This window comes from Ammodytes marinus (genome assembly GCF_949987685.1).
Source record: "Ammodytes marinus genome assembly, chromosome: 2".
In the NCBI taxonomy this organism is placed as follows: domain Eukaryota; kingdom Metazoa; phylum Chordata; class Actinopteri; order Uranoscopiformes; family Ammodytidae; genus Ammodytes; species Ammodytes marinus.
Window position 1 is genome coordinate 4,685,079 of NC_137231.1, and position 25,081 is coordinate 4,710,159.

General features: G+C 39.7%; 1 protein-coding gene across 2 annotated transcripts; it reads left to right on the forward strand.

Moving 5' to 3' along the window:
- The first annotated feature begins 341 nt into the window (after positions 1-341).
- On the forward strand, positions 342-23,354 carry adam28 (ADAM metallopeptidase domain 28). 2 transcript variants are annotated; one of them, XM_080042260.1, is made up of 23 exons: positions 342-439; positions 797-875; positions 3,505-3,593; positions 3,715-3,791; positions 4,183-4,261; positions 4,451-4,527; positions 7,037-7,217; positions 7,897-7,959; positions 8,238-8,309; positions 10,071-10,240; positions 11,490-11,571; positions 12,154-12,287; positions 12,782-12,959; positions 14,395-14,484; positions 17,155-17,350; positions 17,835-17,940; positions 18,478-18,634; positions 18,762-18,842; positions 20,716-20,809; positions 21,058-21,157; positions 21,246-21,327; positions 21,430-21,525; positions 22,060-23,354. In XM_080042260.1, the coding sequence occupies exons 2-23, from the start codon at positions 818-820 to the stop codon at positions 22,090-22,092; spliced, it is 2,295 nt and encodes a 764-aa protein (XP_079898386.1). In that variant the 5' UTR covers positions 342-439; positions 797-817; the 3' UTR covers positions 22,093-23,354. The 2 variants fall into 2 exon arrangements, with proteins under 2 accessions (XP_079898386.1, XP_079898385.1); XM_080042259.1 differs by lacking the exon at positions 342-439 and having other exon boundaries at positions 762-875.
- Positions 23,355-25,081: the final 1,727 nt, after the last annotated feature.

Consider the following 25,081-nt stretch of genomic DNA (forward strand, 5'->3'; position numbering starts at 1 on the left):
CACACACACACACACACACACACACACACACACACACACACACACACACACACACACACACACACACACACACACACACACACACTCACTGTCCAGCCAGTGTCCTGAAATGTCCCTGTCATGCCACTGAGGGAGCGTGTACATTGGCCTTATTGTCTTCAGACACTTTGTTTCAGTTCCGAACTCCAAGCATTCTGTGTTCAGTGGGTGAGCGACAAGAAGTGGAGGGCACAGAGGTTCCAAACTGCTACAAGTTGAAGCTCAATTTCAATGCCTTTATTTGGCAACTGTTGATATACTTGGAAATGAACGTACTGTGAGTCACTCAGTCAGACAGTCCGCCACAAACCCAGGATGACGCAGAACTGCTGATTTATGGCTCTTGGGCTAAAGAAGAAGAAGAAGAAGCGGCGAAAAATTTCATCCAGCAACAAAAAAGGTAAGGACATTTACAGCCAGAAATAATGTAGGTCATCTTCATGTCTATATTACTGCTCATTCAATCCTGAGGACTGCATGACAGGCAGGTATGTCTTTGAACTTAAGGTAAAGGGATGGCAAGTTCAGCTTGGACTGAACTTGCATTCCTTGAAAAAGTGAAGCGTGTTCAGACCGGTTGTGAGCACGCTTGTGAATGTGTTTTGTCAATGAGGAAGTAGCTGTGACAGGAGGAGGAGGGTCAAGCGAAAAAGGTGTGGCCTCGCAAAAGAGCAGCAACACATGCATGCATGCAGGCAGGTAGACTAGACAGACAAGCATAAAGCCTGATCAGAGCAACACCTCTGCTCTGTTACAGGGACTGGCCTGCACGCGGACCATGACACCAACCCTCCTATTGTGGCTCCTTGTCCTCAACGCCTCACTCAAGCCCTCAGGTAAGTCACACCGGATACTGTTGCCTCCACTCGGGCACAGGGGCTAATTAATAACTAAAGCCTATTGCTTTGTCCTATCCAATTCATTGCAAAGCACCTTGACTTGTGGGTTTTATACACTCCTGAGCACAAAATAGAAAAGTGGTCAGAAACACCTGAGCTAATACCTAAGTGATATAATAATTAGACCACAAAGTAATAGAATGTGGATTTTCTTCCAAGACGTACAGACACTATGAAAGTTCCATCAGTTATAGTATAATGAATGATATCTGCCTCAGCTTAACAATAGTTGATCTACTTTAAGCTGGGTTGACCGTCTCTACACCAGTGATAATGTAATGTACAGTTTTGTGAAACCAGACCTAATGTTTGTGCAACATGTGTTTGGAAAGGAATATCTCGCGCAGACTGTGACTGTTTATTGTGCATGGTGTAACGTCCTGTTTAGCACTGACACATAATTGTTACGTTGCTACATTGTATACACACTCATCACCATCTAATAATGCTTCACAAGTCAAACAAATGAGTTGGTTACCAGTGGGAAATGCATTGACACACTATACAGAGGTGGACTTTGGATCACAACAAAGTCAACACACCCCCGTCAGGTGCTACTGCGTACCTGGCCCACAGGTAACCATGACTCAAGAGTGATTTAGTCATATCCTCTGGAGATGCTTACTGTAAATTGACTAGGAAATACCAGTTTCGCTCAACACTTTTTTTTGTTATGTTGGTGGGATCCATTCAGAGAGAACATTTCTAAATCTCCAAATCAGGAACTGATGAAATCGACAAAGAACACAAAACAAAAGAAGCTGGACTTGATCTGAATTGGACGTGAATTGCGTCTGTTCAGTCAAATCTAGATCAAGCGTTACTTTTGACAGTTACAGTGCAATAATACAATCACAATTAAAACTACTATAAAAATTCCACAAGATCATAAAATTGGATCCAGAAACAGAGGTGCATGGTGTAAAAAAAGAAAGAAGTGTATTTACAGTATACTGAAAACCTTACCTTTATTTTTTTGAGTTACATTTAAATCAATCTAGCGCAGTACTTACTCATGCACTAACCCTACTTAAAACCATCTAGTTTAATTGAGGGTCATATGAAGGGTTGTATTTGTATTTTTACTTGAAGGAGCTCGGTGCTTTACTGCCATATCTTTGATTTATGTTAAATGGCTACTTTTGTGTTCTATTCAAGAATCGTAGCTTGAACTAAAAATACAGGTTATTCTCCTTTTTTTAACCCACCAAAACATACAAAGGAAGTGGTAGTACTAGTTCAGCGCAAGGCAACCACAGAAACCTGGTCCAGATAAGTGAGAATAGCTCAGTTTATCACCGTAGATCTGCTCTCATCTGGCTCCACAGGAGAAAGGGAATATTCAAAGTATAATATTGACGAGGGCAGAAATAGACATTCCCAAATGGTAATTACGCCCTTGATGGTACAACCAAAATACACTTTAACTGGACCAGTCTGATATGAAGACATGCACTCACAAAGCCCTCTGTGTTCCAGGGCTCATAACGTTATCAAGAGATCGCTTCACTGTTAACTGGCTGCTGTGACAGAACTCTAGAGCTACTGTTGTTGACACTCTACACACTTCATATTAATGTGTCATGGGTTGGTAAGCAGAGTCAATAGAAAATCCCATAACTATACTGCACAGGTTGGGCGCCCAACTGTTTGAGCTACAGCCAGAAAGCCCAGAGGGATGGCAAGTTATTCTTCTCTGTCTTTCTTTGAAACTGTCTGCTCTGTAAAGCTGAAGTCATTTTGCCAATATACAGCTTAGGTTTTGGTAATATTTCAAAAAGGAGGTTGGCGTCTTCGAGAGTAAACTACACTGTAAAAGTGTTAATGATGAAGTAGCAAAAAAAAAAAAGTGATAATGAAACCATTGCATCCATGGCACACATATGAACGAGTTTTGGATTTATTTGCACAAAGGGATGGGACAATGACAAGATGGGCCATCACTTCATGTGTCTTAAAGAGGAATTTAATCTCTTCCGCTCTGCTAGAAGGTCACTTGTGCTAGAAAACTTGACCGAAATGCTTGGCAGAAAGTTGGATCAATCAATCAGTTGGCCTTATGTTCTGTAACCAACAGTTACCACCTTATCTGATTAGGTTCTCAAAGTCTGAACTCTCTGAACTCCGAAAATAAATGCATTTCCCAAAATGTCAAACTATTCCTTAACAGAGGCTTTTGAAGCCAAAGCTATACAGTATGGACCATGCACCTTCTGTTTTACCTATAGAGTCAAATGAGAAGAGAGGGATCAGTTCCATCTCTTTGGTTCAGTGACTGTCCTCTGAATGAAAAACATTTATTTTCCTGTTACTCAAATGCAAAATGTGACCTTCAGCAATGTTTACCTGGCAATGAACTCAGGTAGAAACAGCAGGTAGCGTAATATTGTTATCAGCGCTGCAAACCCTCTAGGAGGTTGGAGCTTCAGTTAATAACGATAACAATTCTGCATAGAATTTATTTATTACGCCATTAAAAAAAGCTTGACTCTACCTCCTTGTAATACTCTAGGAGATGAAATACGCAAATTCTTTGTCATCACAAAGTGATGTTGTGTCTCCACAGAAAGCCATGGTCCAGACTTTGAAGAGGTGAGGGACTACGAGGTGGTACGACCCGTCAGACTTCACACTGTTAGAAAAAGAGATACAGAGGTAGGTTTGTCTATTCCGTGCTGTTGTTCCTTTACATAATCAAGCTACAGTTGTGTTGCTAGGTTTGGGAAAGGTGAAATAAGAATGATTTACAGAGAGCACAATTTCCCATCTTTCACAGAATCTCAGGCCAGAAACCATACAGTATGCAATGACCGTGGGAGGAAGAGACATTGAAATGCAACTAGAAAAAAATAAGTAAGTTTGTTATTTCCCTAAATTGGTCACTTATTAAGGCTTAACAGTCAAGAACGTCACTTAGGATGACACATGAATATATCCACTGACTGTAGCTGCTTCACTGGATCTTAATGCCTGACACAAGGCAGGTTTTTTTTACAATAAGACGTGGAGTCAGTCCTTGTTGTGCAATGTTTCGGTGCAACTTCCGTGTTTTACCCCTTTTTTTTAAACTTGTTTTTCCAATCTTACACGTCCAAAAACAAATTCAATTGAGTTGTTTTCAATGAGAATATCCTGTGTGTTTTCCCATAACCCTAAACCTCGTAGGCTATGTATTACAATATCAAACATGATGTCACATAGTTTGGCACGATGGTCATTCATATTTATAAATTTCTATCATCAGTGAATTACTCACCAAAGATTACACTGAGACCTACTACCAGGAAGACGGGACTCAAGTCACCACAACTCCTAATGACGTCGTAAGTGTTTCGCATTTGTAGGCGATTTTCAGTTCCCTATTCAACATGAGACTGTAACCTCAAATGATATGTAGTTGCCTTTTCGAAACCAAGGGGTTTTTAAAATGAATCAAAGACATTTCGGACTGTTCCGAAATGATAGAATGTTCTTATTTGATAAACCTGTCATAATCATCATGTCTTCATCAGGATCACTGTTACTATCATGGGAGGATTGTAAACGACAGCACATCATCTGTCAGCATCAGCACATGTGATGGACTCAGGTGAGTCACACACACACAAACCATCCTCTCCTCAACTGTACTCTTCTAAGAATGTCCTAAAATCATGCAAAAAATATTCCAATTCCACATGTTTTTTTTCTTCATAATGATAATGCCTATCTAGGCAGTTTTTTTCATTATTATTATTTTTTTAGAACTTAGCTGATTGAGTTCTGAAAACCATTTTCCATTATCGGGGTTGATTTGGCAAACCTTTTATAATCGTAGCATATACAGAGCAATGTTGGATTTTTTTTCTGTCCACCTGACAAATGTGGGTCCGATATTCACTTTCTTTTTACCCTCAGCATTTTAGTTTAATTCTCCCCCAACTCCTGAGAGAAATATCTGTCTACCAGTTAGCTCCTTGGTATTTCATTTGGTGCCAGGTATGCAGTACCATTTACACATGGTGAATCGTGTTTTTCTTTTAGTTGAATACAGTGTTCGATGAAAACAGTCAAATTGTGGGACGCAAAATCTAAAATAAAAAGCTGAAAGATGTATATTGACTGACACTCCATTGATAAATTATTCACAGTGGGATGTCACTTCGAGCTACGGAAGCGTATTGATGGCACAACGGTGAAAAGAAAACGCTCAGTATCACGTTATAACCAATTCCATTCCATTCAAATTCAAAACACTTTATTGTCTACAGAAACTTGCCTTCAGGTTATGGCTCAATGAACATAAAAACAACATAAGCCTCACATAAAAGCACACAAACAGTGCAATCAAACAGGAAGCGCAGGTGTCGAAAGTAAAGCTGCATTAAAACTATGACGTATTAACTTGCTGTGTTTCTTATCACTTTATAAGGTGAAAATCCTTCTCACGCTATAATGAGATCAATCATTATCACGCTATATTTTAATTATATGATTTTTTTCTAGTTCCCTAGTGGCATCAATACACTGCCGTACCGAACAGCCCCATTCAACTGCACACAGCACTGTAATCCATTGTTACGTAATATGAAAGACAGCTAATTAGCCTAGCTGATTTCACAAATAAGGATTGACCTGTTACAAAGTACAATAAACTAGCTGACAAGGCCTACTGACTGCCTCACATCACAGACAATATATGGGCCATTCCACCAAATGGGTGACATTTCTGTCCCCAAACCTTCAAAGCTATACATTTGCATGAAAATGAAATCTAACATACATTAATGTATTAAGCAATGTGTCTTCCACATTGACCTGAATGTGAATTTAGAATATGTATTTTATAACACTGATAAAAACTACAGTTTACACTGAAAAATAGCATGTTTAACCTGTCCCCACTCTCTAACACAACACTTTACTATGACAAATAATGAAAAATTCCTTCAGAAATCTTAAAATGTTTTCACTGCTGTGTGATTCTATGTTCAATATATGCTTCAATGCAAATGTTATCATCAGAAATCCATAATATTTTAGTTAAAATACACATTTTAGTTGTGTCCCCAGGATTATACTCAGTCCTGTTACCCTAACACATTTAACGCTCTAAAATCTTTGCAACATTACAAAAAGTCCTTGCTAAACTGGAATATGAGCACTGTAGCTCTTTTGATAGGTCATAGGAAGACCAAAAGTAGGTTCCCCCTTTTATTTCCAGTATATTGGATGATATTGTAACAAAAGTTGACAGGTATATCTGAACGTTCAGTCCTGTTACCTAAATTATTTCTTTAATGTTATTTGTTTATTTTTAAAATAATACTTTTTAATAAATCACCAGAATGTGCTGAGTGTACTCATGCTACTAGAATGGACCCTATGTATCTATATTTGCATGTTTATGTTACTTTAATACATTTATATATATTATAAACCAAGTTAAAAATTCAATACAATTTCCTGAGATTGACCAATATATTTTTTGGATGGATAAATATATGTGTTATGAGATTCAGCTTTGAAACATTTAAAAATCTGAAGTTTAATTTGGAGGAATTGCAACATGCAAATGTCACCCATTTGGTGGAATGGGCCGTATACAAATGATTAAAAAAAAAGCTTTGGAAAATCTATTTCAAGTTCAATATTTATACTAGCCATGTAGCGTATTGAATGTTTATCAGATAGCTTACCTATTCTCTGAAGAAAGAAAAAAAAATTGTCTTTTGGCATTGCTCACTGAGGTGTGGCTCTACCAAACGGCTTATTTATTTAACCTTTATTTATACTCGAGATATCATTGAGAGTTGTCCCTCATTTGTAATGACGTCGAGAAACAAAAACAACAATACATACACAATATACAATGCAAATACATCAAATACACAACAAGCTGGTAAAGAGAAACATTTTAGACAGAGGTATAGAGTGGCTGGAAATTAAATTAAATTGGTAAAAGTACAATATGGCCTAATAAAAACAGTAACAGTTAGAGTTTGTTAGATTTAAGATAGTATGTTTAAATTGGTGAAAGGATATCATGGTATTCTATTAATGTCTGCCCCCAAAGCAATGTGTCTCAGAGTCTAACCTGCAGGACCTCTTGGTTTCAGAGGTTACTTCAGGACTTCAGCCCAGCGCTACCTGATCCAGCCCCTGTCCGGTGGAGATGAGGGCGATCATAATGTGACCACCTTCAATGACCGGAGCTCCACGCCTGCAGTCTGCGGCGTCACCAACACCAGCTACAACGACGACTTTGAGCCCCCGACAGCCCGTAGTTCCAGATCTGGGGTCAGTGACACCATAGCTGTCATAGCACACTTGCACCTCATAGGTTAATCAGGCCAAACACTGCAGGTTGGATAGGAGTAAAAAAACAAAACAATGTAGATATCATCACAAAACTTTACAAGTTCATCAATTACAGTACATTCAAGCAATTCTTTTTTGTACCACAATATTTTCAGAAAATGTTTCAATAATTAAATAAATAAATAATCAAATTTGGCAATGAGTCAAATTGTATACTGTACCTCCATACAAACTAATAATCCAGATGTTCAAATCTTTATTTTATTTTTATAAAGTATTAGAATACATTTTTGATATAGGCTACAGCCTTTTTTATTTTATAAATCGTAAAAATACTATATACAGGTCTTAAACGTGTTGAGATAGTGGCTTTTAATGATGCTTGTGTAGGATAAATATATAGACACAGTCAGAAAAGGTTTAGTAATATAAACACCTAAATATTCATTTTGGACCTTTTATTTATACTCGTATGAAAGAAGATTAAGAAAAACAATGTTTTTGCCTGCGGTGTCTCACCTTAAATGTGGCATCATATGAACACAAAGAAAATTCAAACACATCATTTAATCAAATGATTTACTTTGAAAAGACAAATATGGCAATTTTGAAGAGACTTTGAACAAGAAATAACTGGTTTACTTGTTTGGCCCTCCAGGGTAGATCTATCGCCCGGGAACAGAAATACCTTGAACTCTTCCTTGTTGCTGATCACCGTATGGTAAGAAATACACATGGGAAACTCCTGTGAAGTCCACACATATTAGCTTTAAAATGACCAGACTAGTCCTTCTGATGGCAGTAACGCTAACTCTGTGTGATGGGAAAGTTTTTTGGGTTATTTGACCTGCTTCAGAATAGAATCCCATATAGTTATAATATGGGTCAACTCATTGTATCGTCATAAATCATGTGGGCAATTAACAATGAATCAGCTGTTGAGACATAGGATGTGGCTTAACACTCTGACATGACGGGACATGCTACATGCCGTTTCAGTACGAGAAGATGAAGCGAGATCAGACCAAGCTGAGAAAGAAGATTTTTGAAGTCGTCAACTTTGTCAACATGGTGAGTCAAGGGCTTTTGTGCTATTTTTGAAATTCCCAGGCATACATGACATGTCGTTGCATCATACACACAGTAGATCATTTTTCTTGGAATGTCTGTATTTGAGCAACAGACCAGAAAGCTTCCATATTTGGTCTGACTTTGTGTACGAAATGAAATAAAGTGCACACTTCACCTTCTTTTCTGAATAAGATTGTGTAATGTGCCTGATATGGGACCTCTTAGAGTCGCTTCTCTAGACTCAAACGTAGCCTATAACGCTTTAACAAGGTCTCATTGCTTCACTCATAGATTTGTTGTTGAGATGTAGGGGAGAACGGGGTAAGTAGGCACACTTTTTACTCTAGTGAGAATTGCTCATCACCAAAACATCTGTCAATAGCCATTCCTACATTAAATTGAAGCGTAAGGTGTTGGCTAGAAATGTGTGTCTCTCTTTTTTTCCAACTTATTGTAATGAAGAAGTAATTTACCATCAAAGACACTCTGACACATTGTGACAACCAACCCCATCAAGGGGTCGGTTGTCACACACTATGGGGTTGTTTGTCACAATGTTATCTTAATGGGAAAAATCTTAAAAAGAAAGCAAGGAGGCAGAACCAAATTTGAATGTTTAATTGCATTGTCAAGTTGACAAATAGGCCTACATAACGTTCTGTAGCCTTGGCAGCTGGTCTAGTTTGGGATGCACTGGGTTGTTTTGATTTTGTAGCCCTTTTTTCTTTTGCTTGCTAGCTGCCTTTTCCTGCTCTATTCCTTCCTTCTCTGGGGTGTCAGTGAGGATACAGCTTGACAATTTATTTCGTTATTGGGTTCCTTTTCTGGCTGCAGCCTTGAGATAACATGTGACAACCAACCCCCCAAAAAATTTGACGACCAACCCCAACTTGAATTTCTTGCTAGCATCAAGGTCAACAACCATCTGACAACTAATTAGCTTGCTAACCACAATCTAAACTATAGTTTACCCTTCACACTTTCTGAGGGTAACAAGTGTTTTGTTATAAACCCATTGTGTAAAAGCCTAGAAGAAAAATACTGAGAAGCAAAATATTTTGAATTTGACATGAAAAACACAAAACATCCTCTCACCTGAAATGCAGCTGTCTTCCTCCAAGGAAGTCTATGTATGTGACCTCTGATCCCAATTCTGGACCTTTTTTATATCAACATTTCAGAGCTAGCGCGCTCTGGTGGCGAGATATAACGAATGTGACATCCAACCCATGTGACAAATTACCCCGTTCTCCCCTACATTATTTCAGAAAAACTCAAATTATGTTTTGAATGTGCAGAAAGTTTTAGACAATACAGGAGTAAATATTTGAAAGCAATACAGAATCTCTAAGAGCCTTGCAGTAAGCGTTATATTCCATTGCCACTGTGTCACCGGGGAACCTGAATATTGTCTTTTCCATTCTACAAATAATTGGTGGTTAAAAATTCCCCAGAATGCTTTAAAATTTAGCCTCATAGCATAATTGCCTAAATCATATTTACTCTACTCTACTTTTACTCTACATCTACTCTATTCTACTTCTACTCTTACATCTACTTTACCCTACTCTATAACCCGAAAAAATATGACTTAGGCAATTATGCTATTAGGCTAACGAAAGGTAGATGTAGAGTAGAGTAGATGTAGAATAGAGTAGATGTAGAGTAAAAGTAGAGTAGAGTAAATATGATTTAGGCAATTATGCTATGAGGCTTACAAAATGAAGTGTTTGAAGCTCTAAGTGTGTGTGTGGGTTGCAGGCATACAAGCCCCTGAGGACCTTCATTGCTCTGGTGGGGCTGGAGATCTGGTCCAATAGAGACCTGATCTCGGTCACGCCGCCGGCCGGGGCCAACCTGGACGCTTTCATGAGGTGGAGGAACTCTGAGCTGGTCAAAAGGAAAAAGCATGACAACGCACATCTCATCAGGTTTGAAGAGTCTTTATTAGACACAACTTGGCCCCAAATTATGGAAGGTCATTTAAAAATGTTTGAAGGGCGCTCCGGTGGCGTAGTGGATAGCGTGTACCATACCGGCCTTTGTTGCAGTGGTCGCAGGTTCGAGTCTGACCCGTGGACCTTTACTGCAGATCATCTCTCTCTGTCTCCACATTTCAACTCTGAACTGTCTAATGGAGCTTGAAAATGCAAAATAAAATGATCTTAAACAATTTTGAAGGTGGAGTCAGCACTCCTGGATAATGATTGTTGTCCAAATCAGTTTCAGTTCATATCAGTGAATATCTTCTCGCGATCTGTTACCTTTCCATAGCCTACTGTGTGTACATAGCCTAGGCTCTGTAAACGGGCGTGTTACTAGCTATGGTGGGCCCCCATTGTTTACATACCCTCTGTATACATGCTGGTTTACAGAGCCATAGTAGATATTCACTGATTTTAAAAAACATTCTCCAGAATGTATGACTCCACCTCTAATAGAGATGTCTTTTTTAGATTTCTGTTGCTTTCATGCTGACTCACGCTCACTCTAATAGTTTCCACAACGTGCTTGTGTAACTTGTGCTTGTGAATTTCTGACAAAAACTTGGATACGTAAATTTGACGTCATAGATTTATATTTAAAATTCATGTCAAATGTAGGAGGATATAGAGAGAAGCCTGCTTAGGGGAAAGTCTCACCAAAGAAGGACAGATTTCCTCTATGTATCATTAACGGCCCATAAACACTGGTGTGTGTTTCACTTTAATCACGGGGTATGTGAGGTATGCCATTGTTACTTTTGGCTAACCAGAGCAGAATTGTTCCAAACCTGTTGGTTGCAGAAAACTTTCCACCAACCACAACAATGGCCAACAAAAATATTGTTGGAAGAGAAGCTTTATAAATTGCATTAGTTTAGTTAGTTTGTCTCATTGTACAAACTAAAGAATGTCAGTTTAGTACATGTTGACTTCGCCACTCATTTCACAATCATGAAAAAGGTTTTACTGTCCATGCAATCAAGACACAATGAACAAAATGAGTAACCAAATGAAGGCCACATATCTGCTGATGCCTGCCATCCAACCACGTGTTACTTGAGTTTATTTTGTTGTGTGATTTCAAATTGTGGATGTAATATGGACTATGAATAGAGAACTGGATGGATGGATGTAACGGCATTGAAATAGTTTATCTGAATGTTTTTTCCCAAGTTCTCGTTCCTTGTCTTTTCAGTGGCATTGACTTTGAAGGAGCAACTGTGGGACTGGCTTTCATTGGGACTCTTTGCTCCGGTCACTCTGTAGGGGTAATACAGGTGAGCTCCTCCTTCCTTCTCTGATTTGGTTGCTATATCTTTTATTCCTCCTACCTTTACTTATGGTGTGTGCGTTGAAAGCAAATACACCTTAGCTAGCATGTTACTACATACCAGTTTACAGAGCCTAGGCTGTGTATTAAAACCAGATTTTTTTTTCAGCTCAGAAAATGATTTTGTGCTGAAAGTGTTCTACAGACTTAGCCGACTCCACCTTCAATGACCAAGATTTAGAACCGTTCTTCATAATGCCATCAAATTTCCCTGATGATTTTCGCGAGTGACTTTCCTAATAATTTGAAACTTTTTATCCATTGTTTTACAGAGGAAGTGTGACTTTATTCACATGGTGTTTAGAAACTCAGTGCGGTGCAGCACACGTCTACACTGTGCCACACTAATACAGGAACTTTCTCAGGCTCTCTTCAGTCTAAACGTCACTGTGGTCAGATACAAATCATGATTGAGGAAACTATATAAAAAAAGATTTATCATGTTGCTTCCTTGCTTCAAACAAATACACAATTCTCACTGACTGTAAAGAGTTTCACCTATATGACTTATGGTATGTTTCCCTCTCAGGATCACAATGACCAGGCCATAGCAGTGGGAGCGACTCTGGCTCATGAGATGGGCCATAACCTGGGCATGAACCACGATGACTCTAGTGGCTGCGTCTGCTCCGGGGATAGCTGCATCATGGCCGCAGCTCTCAGGTGAGAGAAGTCGTTAGGATGTCTCGAACGAAAGGTGCGTCGATATAAGCAGGCACTGTTATGAACTGAAGGGCTTAATCGGTGGGGTACTCTCTACAGGTAGGAAAAGCACAGGGGTTAATAATAACATAATAATAGTTATAGTATTATTATGATTTAACTGCTTTGGTTTCAAGGTCCTCGTAATGCACATTCTGGCTCGCTGTCACCATGCGATTGCTAAGTGGGACGTTGCTATTAATAGTCATATTATTACATATTATGCTCATTTTCCATTGCTATATCTCCTCTTTTCAGCCTCTGAATGTCATGCTCCGTTTAAGCTCCTGTCTCTTTTAAGCCCCGCCTTCCAAATAGCCTGCTCTGATTGGAAGATTTACTCCAATTTCCAGTTTCTTGTCAACATTTGTTGAAAGGACAAATAAGGCAGAAACAGAAGTGTAGATCAGAGAATTTGGTGTTAACAATGAAAGTGTGTTGTTCTTCCTCCTCAGCTGGGATATTCCCCGGACTTTCAGTAGTTGCAGCAGCAGCCACTATGAGAGCTACCTGACTAGCCGCAGCCCCAGCTGCCTGCTGGACATACCAGACTACAACAGCCTGGTGGCCCCACCGCTCTGTGGGAACGGCTTCGTGGAGAAGGGAGAGCAGTGTGACTGTGGCTCTGTGGAGGTATATCAATCAAACCAGCACTCGCTTCAGAATGACTTGAATTCCATTTGCCACAGATTCCTATGGGAGAAATGCATTCTCCAACTTTCACCTTTTCTTGAAGGTCATAGTGAACAAATTAACCTTGTTGCCCAAATGAATCAACTAACAGTATATGGAAAAAGGTCCAATTGCAAAAGGAGTGTATTAAAATAAGGGCAATTATTATAATGTGTCATTTAATTAAAACCGCTTGTATGGCCTTAATACCTGCAAATGTGTGTGTGTGTGTGTGTGTGTGTGTGTGTGTGTGTGTGTGTGTGTGTGTGTGTGTGTGTGTGTTTCTGGATCGATTTGTGTTGTCGGATCTAGTTTTGCTTTGGCACTGGTGTGATATAAGAATAAGCCTGCCCTGTACCAACATGCACCAACACATTTTTTTTTGCACAGTTTCGAGTCCTCTTCTAAAAAAAGTGTCTCAAATCAGATACGTCCATGGGAACTAACACAGTGAACTGATGTTTAAACTCTTTTAATGATTGACCTTAGCTAGCCCCTCATTTTCTGGCTGTGTAGTGTCTGCTCTTAAAGTATTTTCACACACATTTTGCGTGTGAATGTGTGTCTCTATCTGTGTGTGTGTGTGTGTGTGTGTGTGTGTGTGAGAGATTTTCATAGTTATTTATTATATGTATAGCCTTTATTATGTTAAGACCGTTGCACTATCTCTAAATGAAAAAAAAAATCTGTATTGCGTTGATTTGGATCGATTTGAATAATCCCAATTCACATCCAGTTTACTCACCCTCGTTTCCAGCTTCCAGCAAAATGTGTGTTGATGTCTTGTGTACATTCCAACTTCACATCTGATGTTTACAAGCGATAAACACAAGAGTCAAAACAAGCAACAGAGCAGTGGATGTGTTCAGACCTGTTCTGCCCTTTGCTGCCTCAAACACAAGCTCACTCTAACCCCCCCCCCCCCCCCTCCCCTCTATTTAAAAATAAAATCAATGGTTATATAGGAGAAATACACAGATGTAAAACAGACAAGGTTTAGTCAAATAAACACCTGAATGTACCTTTTATTTATAATACTGTGAAATAAGACAAGTTGTGGAAGCAAAATTGCCAAACATCTCGAATTTGACAGTGCTGGAAAAAACAATGTTTTTGCCTCCGGTGCCTCGCCTCAACACAAGTAATAGTTCTCATAAACTGTCCATTCAAATCACATTTTGTATCAGTATCTGTACGGTGCACATGTTCACTCCTGGAGGGGCAGAGAAGGCCTGCACTTGAAAGCAAAAGAAAATGAAAAGAAGAAAAAAGACACACAACTCAAAAACAAACAGAAACTAGAGGAACACTCCTGAGGGGAATACAGCACAAGGAAGTGTAGCACACACAACATGCTAGAGAAACAATAACCATGATGATCTCTGTGTTGTTCTAGGAGTGCAAAGACCCGTGCTGCAACGCCACCACCTGCACCCTGACAGAGGGCTCACAGTGTGCGGTAGGCCAGTGCTGTGAGAACTGCAAGGTGAGTCAATATGAAATCATCAATGTTGTTGTATCAGTTTCAACGACTTTTATTATCTTTGTCTAAACATCGATGTGTTTGCTGAGAGATCTCTCTCCGCTGCAGGCTACTGTGAACCACTCTTATTATTTGATCTGCTGCGACCTCTAGTGGGCATTTCAGGTGGTACAAATAATACAAATTTGGCTCCAGAAAAAAAAAATCCTGCTCATAGGTAAACACTGTTAAACTGCATTTTCTGCAAGTCCTCCTGCACTCAGGAACGATACTTCTTGTCACTCCCCTTGGATACTGATGAGTCACGTTCAAAGTTGTATTTTGGTTTTCTACTAGAAACTGCTCATGGTGTAGTGTCCAAAAAAACCTTCTATGTTTCTCACGGTGCCGTTGCTGAATCTCCACCTTTCAGACTCTGTCTGAAACGCTCAGTTTTAGAGCCTGTCTCTTTAAGCCTGCTGATTGGCCATGAATCTAACTTCTGGTTTTAATCTAACTGCCAGTGAGACCTTATCACAGGTGTAGGTAGTGTAAGGGTAATAAGGGGGCGTGGCTTCCCCCCTAATGACATCATAAGGGGATATAAATCTGACTGTTGTTTTGGGAAACAGATTAGGGGTGTTTTTTTCTCATACTTTGGGAGTCTCTAGCCCTCGTAATGTACTCCCGACAGACTTACACCCATGGTCCTCTGGGGTCATATTGACCCCAAACGGTTTGGTGTTTTTTTAAAGCCTAAAGTATAAATTGTCAATACATTTTGTGTTACACCTTTACTCTGACTTGAGTCCAACCCATTACCACAAATACTTGCCTTAGTTTTGGAATTTTAGGCCAACGGACCTTGTTTACATAAAAATATACAATTTTTTCGATTTGAAATTAAAAAAAAAAAAAAAAAAAAATCCCTAACATGATTTTGACTATATGACTCATTAGAGAGTGGCTTATGTCAAAGGTTAGTGAAAAAACTGTTTTTGAATCACTTAGATTTTTTTAATAGGAGCAAATACAAACACCCATGGTCCTCTGGGGTCATATTGACCCCGCCCAGTTCGGCTGTTTTTTAAAGCCTATAAAGTATAAATTATCAATTCATTTTGTGTTACACCTTTAGTCTGACTTGAGTCCAACCCATTACCACAAATATTTCCCTTAGTTTTTTAATTTAGGGCCAACAGACCTTGTTTATATAAAAGTATGCATTTTTGGATTTAGACAGTCAAACCAGGCAGGGTCAGTTCTCGCCTGGTTTGACTGTTTCTAAGGCAAAAAGCATAAATAATCACTAACCTCAGTTTTTCAGTTTTATACTCAACTTTATCCTCACTCTTTACCTGACATAATAAACATCACAACACAACATTAAAACATGTAAAACTTTGCAAAAATGTACTTTTTAGAAGTGAGTCACCCTCGATTTGGCCCTCAGTTGCATGCGAGGCCGGTAGTTATGGAGTGATCTTTGCTGATTCACTTCATTGCATTTTGTTGAACTTGGTTCAAAATGAGCTCACAAGCCTGTTAGGTAAAGCCTGCTGACTACTGATCATGCTGCCTGTCTCAGACTAAGATTTGAAATGGTGCAGAGTCTGCGGGAAACGATCTGTTTATGTGTTTTGTTTTCCTAACCATTGCTTGACCCCACACATCAAAGGCACAGGTGTTGGTTCTGTTTGTGTGTGTCTGTGTGTGTTTTTTTTGGGGGGGAGTGCTCATGTGTGCATGTGTGTGTGCGTGTGTGTGTGTGTGTGTGTGTGTGTGTGTGTGTGTGTGTGTGTGTGTGTGCGCTCGTGTGTGTGTGCTCATGTACAGGTATGTGCATGTGTGTGGGTGTGTGTGTGTATGTGTGTGTGGGTGTGTGTGTGTCTGTGTTGTGTGTGTGTGTGTGTGGGTCTGTGTGTGTGTGTGTGTGTGTATGTGCGTACTTGCGTGCGTGTGTGTGCTCGTGTGTGTGTGTGTGCTGGTGAAGTGTGTGTGTGTGTGTGTGTGTGTGTGTGTGTGTAGGTGTGTGTGTGTGTGTGTAGGTGTGTGTGTGTGTGTGTGTGTGTGTGTGTGGATGTCGTTAGAAGAAGGGGGGGCGGGTATTTCCTCTGTTAGAAGCAGTATAGTGTGACATTTTGCCCCATTGCACCATTGTGTGCTGCGGGGTCATATTGACCCCAGAGTACAACAGGTGTTATAAAATTCAATAAAACACCCATAATTTTATCAAAACACTTCAAATGTATAGGAATCATCAAAAGCATAGTATTGAACAACCCCTATAATTTTCAGACCATTTGGTGAATGACAAACATGTTTTCCCCTCAAAAGAAATGTCTTGTGGGGTCAAATTGACCCCAGTACAATAGGAGGGCTAGTCACACCGGGGACGCATATTAATGTTGAAAAACAATGGTTGGATCCCCGGCACCAGACAGGAGGTTGTTAGAACTAGTGGTGGCTGGTATTACATCAATAGTGCCCACCATCTCTACCATTGAGCAAGACACTTAACCCCAAACTGCTCCAGGGGCGCTGTACTATGGCTGACCCTGCGCTCTGACCCCCTCTGATATGTGGATAACTTGAAAGGGGATATGTGAGAAAAAATGAAAATATATTTTCAATGTGCCTTGTGTAATTTGACTACTATAGAAAGTTGATTGTGTGACTCCCCACTCCACCCAGATCTCTGCTCGCTCCGTGGTGTGCCGTGTTCAGAAGGATGAGTGTGACCTGGCAGAGTACTGTGATGGGCAGAGGGCCGACTGTCCAGAGGACGTCTTCTCTGTCAACGGCCTGCCGTGTGACGGAGGCCTGGGATACTGCATCAACGGAAAGTGTCCACAGAAGCCCGACCAGTGTGTTCAGATGTATGGCTGGAGTGAGTGTCCTGCTCATATATGGGACTTTTGTGACATTATTATGACATATTGTGCTACTTGGCACTGGCAGAATATGTAAAACTAAGTGCGTAACTTTTTCATATAAATGAACGTTGGTTACTTTCAAGCCATCGTATCATATGAGAAGGAGTTGACCTCCCCCCGAGTTGACCTTCCCCCCGACACTGGTGCAGATGCTCAGACCAATCCCTAGAAGAGCCAAAGAAATGTTTCAGTTGTTAATTCTACTGCTAAGAAAAAAATCTGGACGTAGAGAAGAAGGACTCAAATGAATGCTCGATCACCGAAGGCTTTACCTCATGTAGATTCGAAGACTGTGTTATTGTAATTACTCAGAATTCCTCATGAGGGGCGACAGAAGTTACACACTGTAGCTTTAAATAGGATGATCATCTGCTATCTAATAGACCTTAAAAACATTTGAAAGACTATGTTATGTAATCATGTGCTGTCTTTCCTCAGATGCTGTAGAGGCCCCTCCAAACTGTTATAACCAGAACACCAGAGGAACCTACTATGGTCACTGCATACGGTCCTCAAAGGACACGTACATCGCCTGCCAGCGAGAGTAAGTCTCAGTAAAACAGGGACGGTAGACACTCAGCAATGGAAGCTTGGTAGTATCCTTGGTTGTTTCATTTGCAGACTCATCGATGTTTGGCTAGGCGATATGACATTAAATCAACATCAGGATTAATTGAACATTTGACCTTTTATTAAGATTTATGAAATATGTTTTTTTTTGCCCTCATAGTTCATGAGCTATGAATTATTTGTGGTTATTATAAGTGAATGTTTGGAACCAAAATCAAAGACAGTGGGAAATAAATAACTGAACAAAGAAAATGACCTTAAGTAGCCTATTGCCATCTGAAAAGTAGAAAAATAACTTGAATATCTTCGAAACCATTACTCATTTACAGAATACATATATTTTTTAAATCAACATGGGCAAGATTACGTTGGTGAGAGGTCATGAATGTTGGTTTTGATTATTTTTAAGGAATTGCCCAGCCCTACATCAAAGTAAAGTATCTTTGTTATAGAATACGTTGAGATGTGAGTACAAACAAACACATAATATGTTGACCTTCTTACTTTGCAGAGACAGGTATTGTGGAAAGCTCTACTGCCAAAAAGGAAGTGAGAACCCAAATTACGGGCGCATGGTCAGGGTCGGTGACTGTAAAACGGTTTTCTTTGACGAGTTCCCCAACGACTCAGGTCAGGTGGACGCCGGGACTAAATGTGGGGATGAAAAGGTAAAAGGCGGGCCCTTTACCGTGACTGTGTTTTTCTCTGTTCATGATTGCTTTGAAATCATTAAATCTACATGGTGCGTCAAAGTATATACGCAATGTCTTTGTCACTGACTCGTTTCTCTCCCAGGTGTGCAGCAAGAATGAGTGTGTGGACATCGAGACGGCTTACAAAAGTATCAACTGTTCAGCAAAATGCCCAGGCCACGCTGTAAGTAGGCTACACGCTACTGCTCAGAGTTCCCTTCAGTTTAGCTTATATATGTATATATTTATTATTAGGTAAGAAAAATAAATATGTTGTAGTATGCATAAGATTTAAAAATACTGAAAAAAAAAGTATGCAAAATGTATGAACATCAAAAGGAGAACATTAACTGAATAAAAAAAAATGAGGGCTGTCAAGTGATTAAAAAAAATCTAATTAATTACAAGCTCTGTGATTAATTAATCTAAATTAATCGCACACTTACACTCAACAAAAATATAAACGCAACACTTTTGTTTTTGCTCCCATTTTTCATGAGATGGACTTAAAGATCTAAAATTCATTCTAGATACCCAATTGTACCATTTCTCTCAAACATTGTTCACAAATCTGTCTAAATGTGTGATAGTGAGCACTTCTGCTTTGCTGAGATAATCCATCCCACCTCACAGGTGTGCCACATCAAGATGCTGATCTGACATCATGATTAGTGCACAGGTGAGCCTTAGACTGTCCACAATAAAAGGCCACTCTGAAATGTGCAGTTTTGTCTCACAGCAAAATGCCACAGATGCCACAAGCATTGAGGGAGCGTGCAATTGGCATGCTGACAGCAGGAATGTCAACCAGATCTGTTGCTTGTGCATTGAATGTTCATTTCTCCACCATAAGCCGTCTCCAGCAACTTCACACAGCCATTGAAGAGGAGTGGACCAACATTCCACAGGCCACAATTGACAATCTGATAAACTCTATGCGAAGAAGATGTTTTGCACTGCATGAGGCAAATGGTGGTCACACCAGATACTGACTGGTTCTGAGTCCCCAGACCCCCAATAAAGCAAAAAAATGCACATTTCAGAGTGGCCTTTTATTGTGGACAGTCTAAGGCACACCTGTGCACTAATCATGATGTCAGATCAGCATCTTGATGTGGCACACCTGTGAGGTGGGATGGATTATCTCAGCAAAGCAGAAGTGCTCACTATCACACATTTAGACAGATTTGTGAACAATGTTTGAGAGAAATGGTAAAATTGTGTATCTGGAATGAATTTTAGATCTTTAAGTCCATCTCATGAAAAATGGGAGCAAAAACAAAAGTATTGCGTTTATATTTTTGTTGAGTGACACTTTTATGCTTGTTTATAAACAACTGTAGGCCTATAGGCTACCTTTCGTCTCTCTCTCTCTCGCTCTCTCTCCGTCTCTCATAACTTCTGTGTCCTAAGACGTATTCCTACCTTCATGCTTATTTGCCCGTAGCAGCCCATAACATAGAGCCCTCGGCCCCTTTCCCCTGCTTCTTTCTTTACTCTTTAATCCCGTGCGGGCCGTGTCCGCAAGATACAGGTGCAGCTCCACTATCATCTCACCTCTTTTGCACCGGGTCAAAGGGCAATATAGAAGTACGATTAATCTGCGTTAATTTTTTTAATCGCGTTAATTTTTCTGTGATTAATTAATCGAAATTAACGCGTTAATTTGACAGCCCTAAAAAAATATTGTTAATGCTTAAAATGTCAAAACACAGCACCACAATATGAAAAATTCAAGGAGCTTTAATCCTGAATTGAAAGTTTCTAGACAGGACACTGACAGAGTTGATCTAACCCCTGTAGGATGATGTGCAAATGTTTTACATGTCCACTGGTATAAATGTCGATTACTAAGTTTGACTTCAAAAAAATGAGTATATCAAAATATTACATTTTATAGGCACCAAATCAGCCTCATTTGCAAGGCGAAAATACACATTAATTATATAGTTATATTGGAAATTCTGGCACGCCTCCTAATAAAGTTGGGGAGGAAAGCGGGCGGCTCAAGAAGCATTCAGATACAGTTACACAGGATTTCTCTTTGTGTTCTTCAGGTTTGCAACCACAAGAATGTGTGTCAGTGTGAGCCGGGCTGGATGCCTCCTAACTGCAATGTGAGGGATGGATCTACAAGTCCTCTTTCTCCTGGTAAGTCCTATACCTGCAGTTGTTCATCAGTTATAATACATAGTAATACCTCTATTTGTAGAGCAGCTTTCAAGAGCGGAAGTCTTAAAAGTGCTTCACAATAAAAGTCAGCAAAATAAATAAACCTATAGACCTAAATGATACATTTGAAAGAATATGTATGTGTCCTTTCTGCACAGCTAATATTGAGTTGATGTTGCACGGCTGCATTCAAAACCAAACGCATGTCTACTGGGTTTTTCCTACAGGAGCGATCGCTGGGATAGTACTGACACTCATCGGTTTGGGCGCCATTGCCGGTGTGATCGGGTTCATCTGGAAAAAACGTCAAAGTCCCATTCTGCCGACGTAAGTCATCGTCACAGTCACACTATTCTATAGGGATGCTGTGGCTACATTGAAGCAGATCAAATAAAATATGTGTCTCCATCTACAGTGTACAACCCCAGAGGAAGCCGCCAGCCATTCCCCGCTCAAACAAAGGGCCGGTTCCTGGTCCGCCCATGCCAGTGACACAGGTAAATGTGCTGGAACATACAGTTTTGAATATACAGACTGAATTGAGATATGTGTCATAAAGCTTGTCATTGCATTTCCTAACAATACTAGACATTTTTCAGGCTGGAAAACCGAGGCCCAAAGGAGCTCCGCCTCCACCACCTCCAGCAGGGAACAGACCTAAACCCCAGGGCCCGGGCTACACAGCTGCACGCCAGGTAACTGATTCCTCACAAGGGTTGCATAACTTCACTTAGTTTTGCAGGAAAAAACTTGATTAATTGGCCTTAATATTTAATGTATTTTGTCGTGCGAACCACGTGGTTATATATTTCTGCAAAGGCCAAGGTGTGGCACAGTTAAATTTAAGCCACACATCTCTCTCTCTCTCTCTCTCGCTCTCTCTCTCTCTCTCTCTCTCTCTCTCTCTCTCTTTTAACACAACCAGGCCTTTGAAGGATTTAAACAAACAACATCGTCTGTGTTACTAAGCACACTTTACAGCTGCGTATAGGATGTTTTACCTTTGGACAGACTGGCTGTTTCCCATTACTTCCAGCCTTTATGCTAAGCTAAGCTAACCAACTGCTGGTTGTAGATTCTTATGTCACACACATTAGAGTGGTGTCGATCTCCTAATTGAAATGTTATTGAGAATGCAAGTCAGTCCTTTCCAGAACATCTCTGAACGATTTCCAAAACATTAGGTCAATTAATGAATAAATGGAAATCTTTTTGTTTCCCCCCTTCAGGCTCTGAGGCCGGTACTTCCACCAAAGGTCTGATGTCTGGCACAGTGCCACAGAGTAGTTCACCTGAGGACACTCCCCTTGGTCTATTGAACCCATACAGAGGCTGCTGGCATTCCAGAGAAGCAGAGGCAGTTTTCTGGTTGATTAAAGGTGTCCCTCTACAGCGCTGTCTGAAAAAACCAGGGACCAACTGGACTGGACTACAATTGTTACTCGCATTCCATGCACTGAAAACGTGTTATAACAGGGTTGAACCCTTTTTTTTTTTTACATCACTTTTTGTACTGTATAGGGTTAGGGTAGGTGAAACTAGCTACAGGTCTGGCCCATAACATTGCATATAGGCTACATGTTGTGTTATTGTGTCACAATAATGGTCCCAAATATTGCACAATACCAGATTCAATCAGAACAGTATTCAGCGACTGCAATATTTTAGATTTCAAAACTTCCAACCGATTGGATGGACGTTGATGTGAACGTGTGACGTTCCTGTGCATGGCAGTGATAGGAAGACCAATGCTAAGATTTCCCATTCAATCAAACACTGATTATTAGGACTGCATTTAAAGTTGCCATTCAGATGTATTGTATTATGCTACAAAGTAAGCACTGTAAAACCTCAAGCTATGCACTTTTTTTAAAAGTATAGTGAGTGAATGCAGGAAAGGGATACATCAATGTTGGATGCTTTTTAGATATACGTATGTTTGAGAAATACGTTCCACTTGAAAATTTAACCAAAACTTTATCTGCATGTTGCGTCTTATTATTATTACTACTTAAAATTTGGTTTATGTAAATAGATTTTTTTATGCAATGCACACATGTCAGGTTGCTGCTTGTCTCAATTTAGTTCACTATGTGAACATGTACAAAATGTAGAAAAATAAATTGAGCTAAATGAAACACATTTGTCAGTACAGTAATTAGCCACAAGTGATTTGTTTTTGTTTTCTTTTGACGCTGCATGGCAGAATACATGTTGTAGTATTACTTACCACAATCTTGTAATTATTTATTTATGTATTACATATGTTTCTGCTAGTGTTCCATTTCAAACAAGGATGTAGTGAAAAGCTACACAAACACATCGACATATTTCTCATTTTAAAGCTGCATGTTTTTGTCTTGTGCTGTAGGGGGCAGCAGCGCAACCTGTAAACAAAACATTGACATGACAGTATGAACACCTTATAAAGAACCCATTAACATTCAGAGATCCTCATTTGGAGCGATCAAGTTCCGTGTTATCTGATCCAGCTTTAAGTTAAGTGCAAAGAACCAACAGCCAAGACGAGTCAAATAAAACACTGTATTTGAATTTTATTCTTTTTCTTTCAAGTGATACATCTACGTAAAAGATGTCATGGCCTCGCATGACAATTACGGTACAGTTGGGTTTTTAAACCCCTTTTTACAGCTATTATAAGATTCTCGATGAACAATATTTTTTTTACATTCTGCGAGATATGCATCAGACCTGACAGGAGGTCAGCATACTGTAATGGCTCAAGCGATAAAGCCTTATCTTTAAAAACTAATTTTGAACACCACAGTTATGAATGTAAACCGAAATACTTAATATTTAGGAAGCCTTCCCCCCCCCCAAAAAAAAAGTCTACTGAACGTAACAACACTATTTTGGAAATTCTTAAGGATATTCAAGAATAATATTACTGACATTTAAAATGCTTGAATCATGTCACCATCCACACGTGCACACACACATACAGATCTTGACATGTGTGGCCAAGGTGTCATGGCACATAAGCGCTTATGCCTCATAAAAAAAAGAAAGAGGGTATATTCACAAGAGGATAGCAAATCTTAAAGCTTATTTCTTGAGTGGCAAAAAAGAAAGACAACAGAATTACAGTCAGGTGTGTCGAAAGCACCGGTTATGTTGGTATACAGTATTGTCCTAGTACCAAGTAGGTTAGTCTTTAAAGGGTTGGGCGTGCTCATGACGAGAAGCGGAGGTGAAGAGAACGCACCAGAAGGTGTTAACGATCACCAGTCAGCCATGGTTGAGATGATTACAGTACTGTTGTTGGGGGACTTGATAGCCAGCCGTCAGCGTGTTGGCAGTGTACCTTTTATAGTATCATCCCTGCTGAGGGGAATGACTCAGTCCATTGTATGTGGGTACAGCAGCATGAAAGTGCTGTCATTTCACTCAATTATTTCCCCTCATTGGATACCCATGGTTAGCACAAATTGAAAAAAAAAAAAATATATATATATATATATAAGCAATCTGTATAATCAACAGATGATGGAGACACTAATACAGCTGTAGGAACAAAGGAAAGCCCCCAAAAAGCACACCACGTATTAAGTGTTTGACAATAAAACATCAAATCAAACTGGCAAAAATTCTGGTAAATACACTTTAAATTCCCTCAGCAATAATGAACATCAGTCTGTTTGAAGGAGGGCAATGTCCTCTGCCTCCTCAGCAGATAATGTCCCCCTTTTGTCTAAAAATGACAACAGAAGAGGAAAAACGTGTCCTTTTGTGTCGTCTGTTGTCTTCATAGACTGGCCATAAAGACACCACGAGCGCTCAGGTTGACTTCGGTGCTTGAGAAGGAGCACGGGAGAATGGACAGGTGGATATGTGGTGACAGAATAAGACATGATGAACTGTATATCCATTTTTCTTTTTTTTTTGGTTTAGCGGCGCGAGGACATCCTAGTTGCCACCAAGTGAAAACAAGCCATAACCAGCACAGTAACAGCCAGCAACAGCAACTATCATTGCACGCAAAAGCATTAATCCTTCACTAGAATCCTTTTGATTCACCAATAACATTAATAATACAGGAAGAAATTGTTGTTACTGCGGGAGCTGAACAAAATACTGAAAAAAAAATCCTTTTCGGCATCTTTGGGGATTCATCCAAGTTCTGCGAGAAATTTATATATAAGACTATATAAGACGTCTTTGTGACATTTCTGCTTTAAGTATAAAATATTAATTTATAATAATTGTTCTGATATCATTGACTTTCCTTAA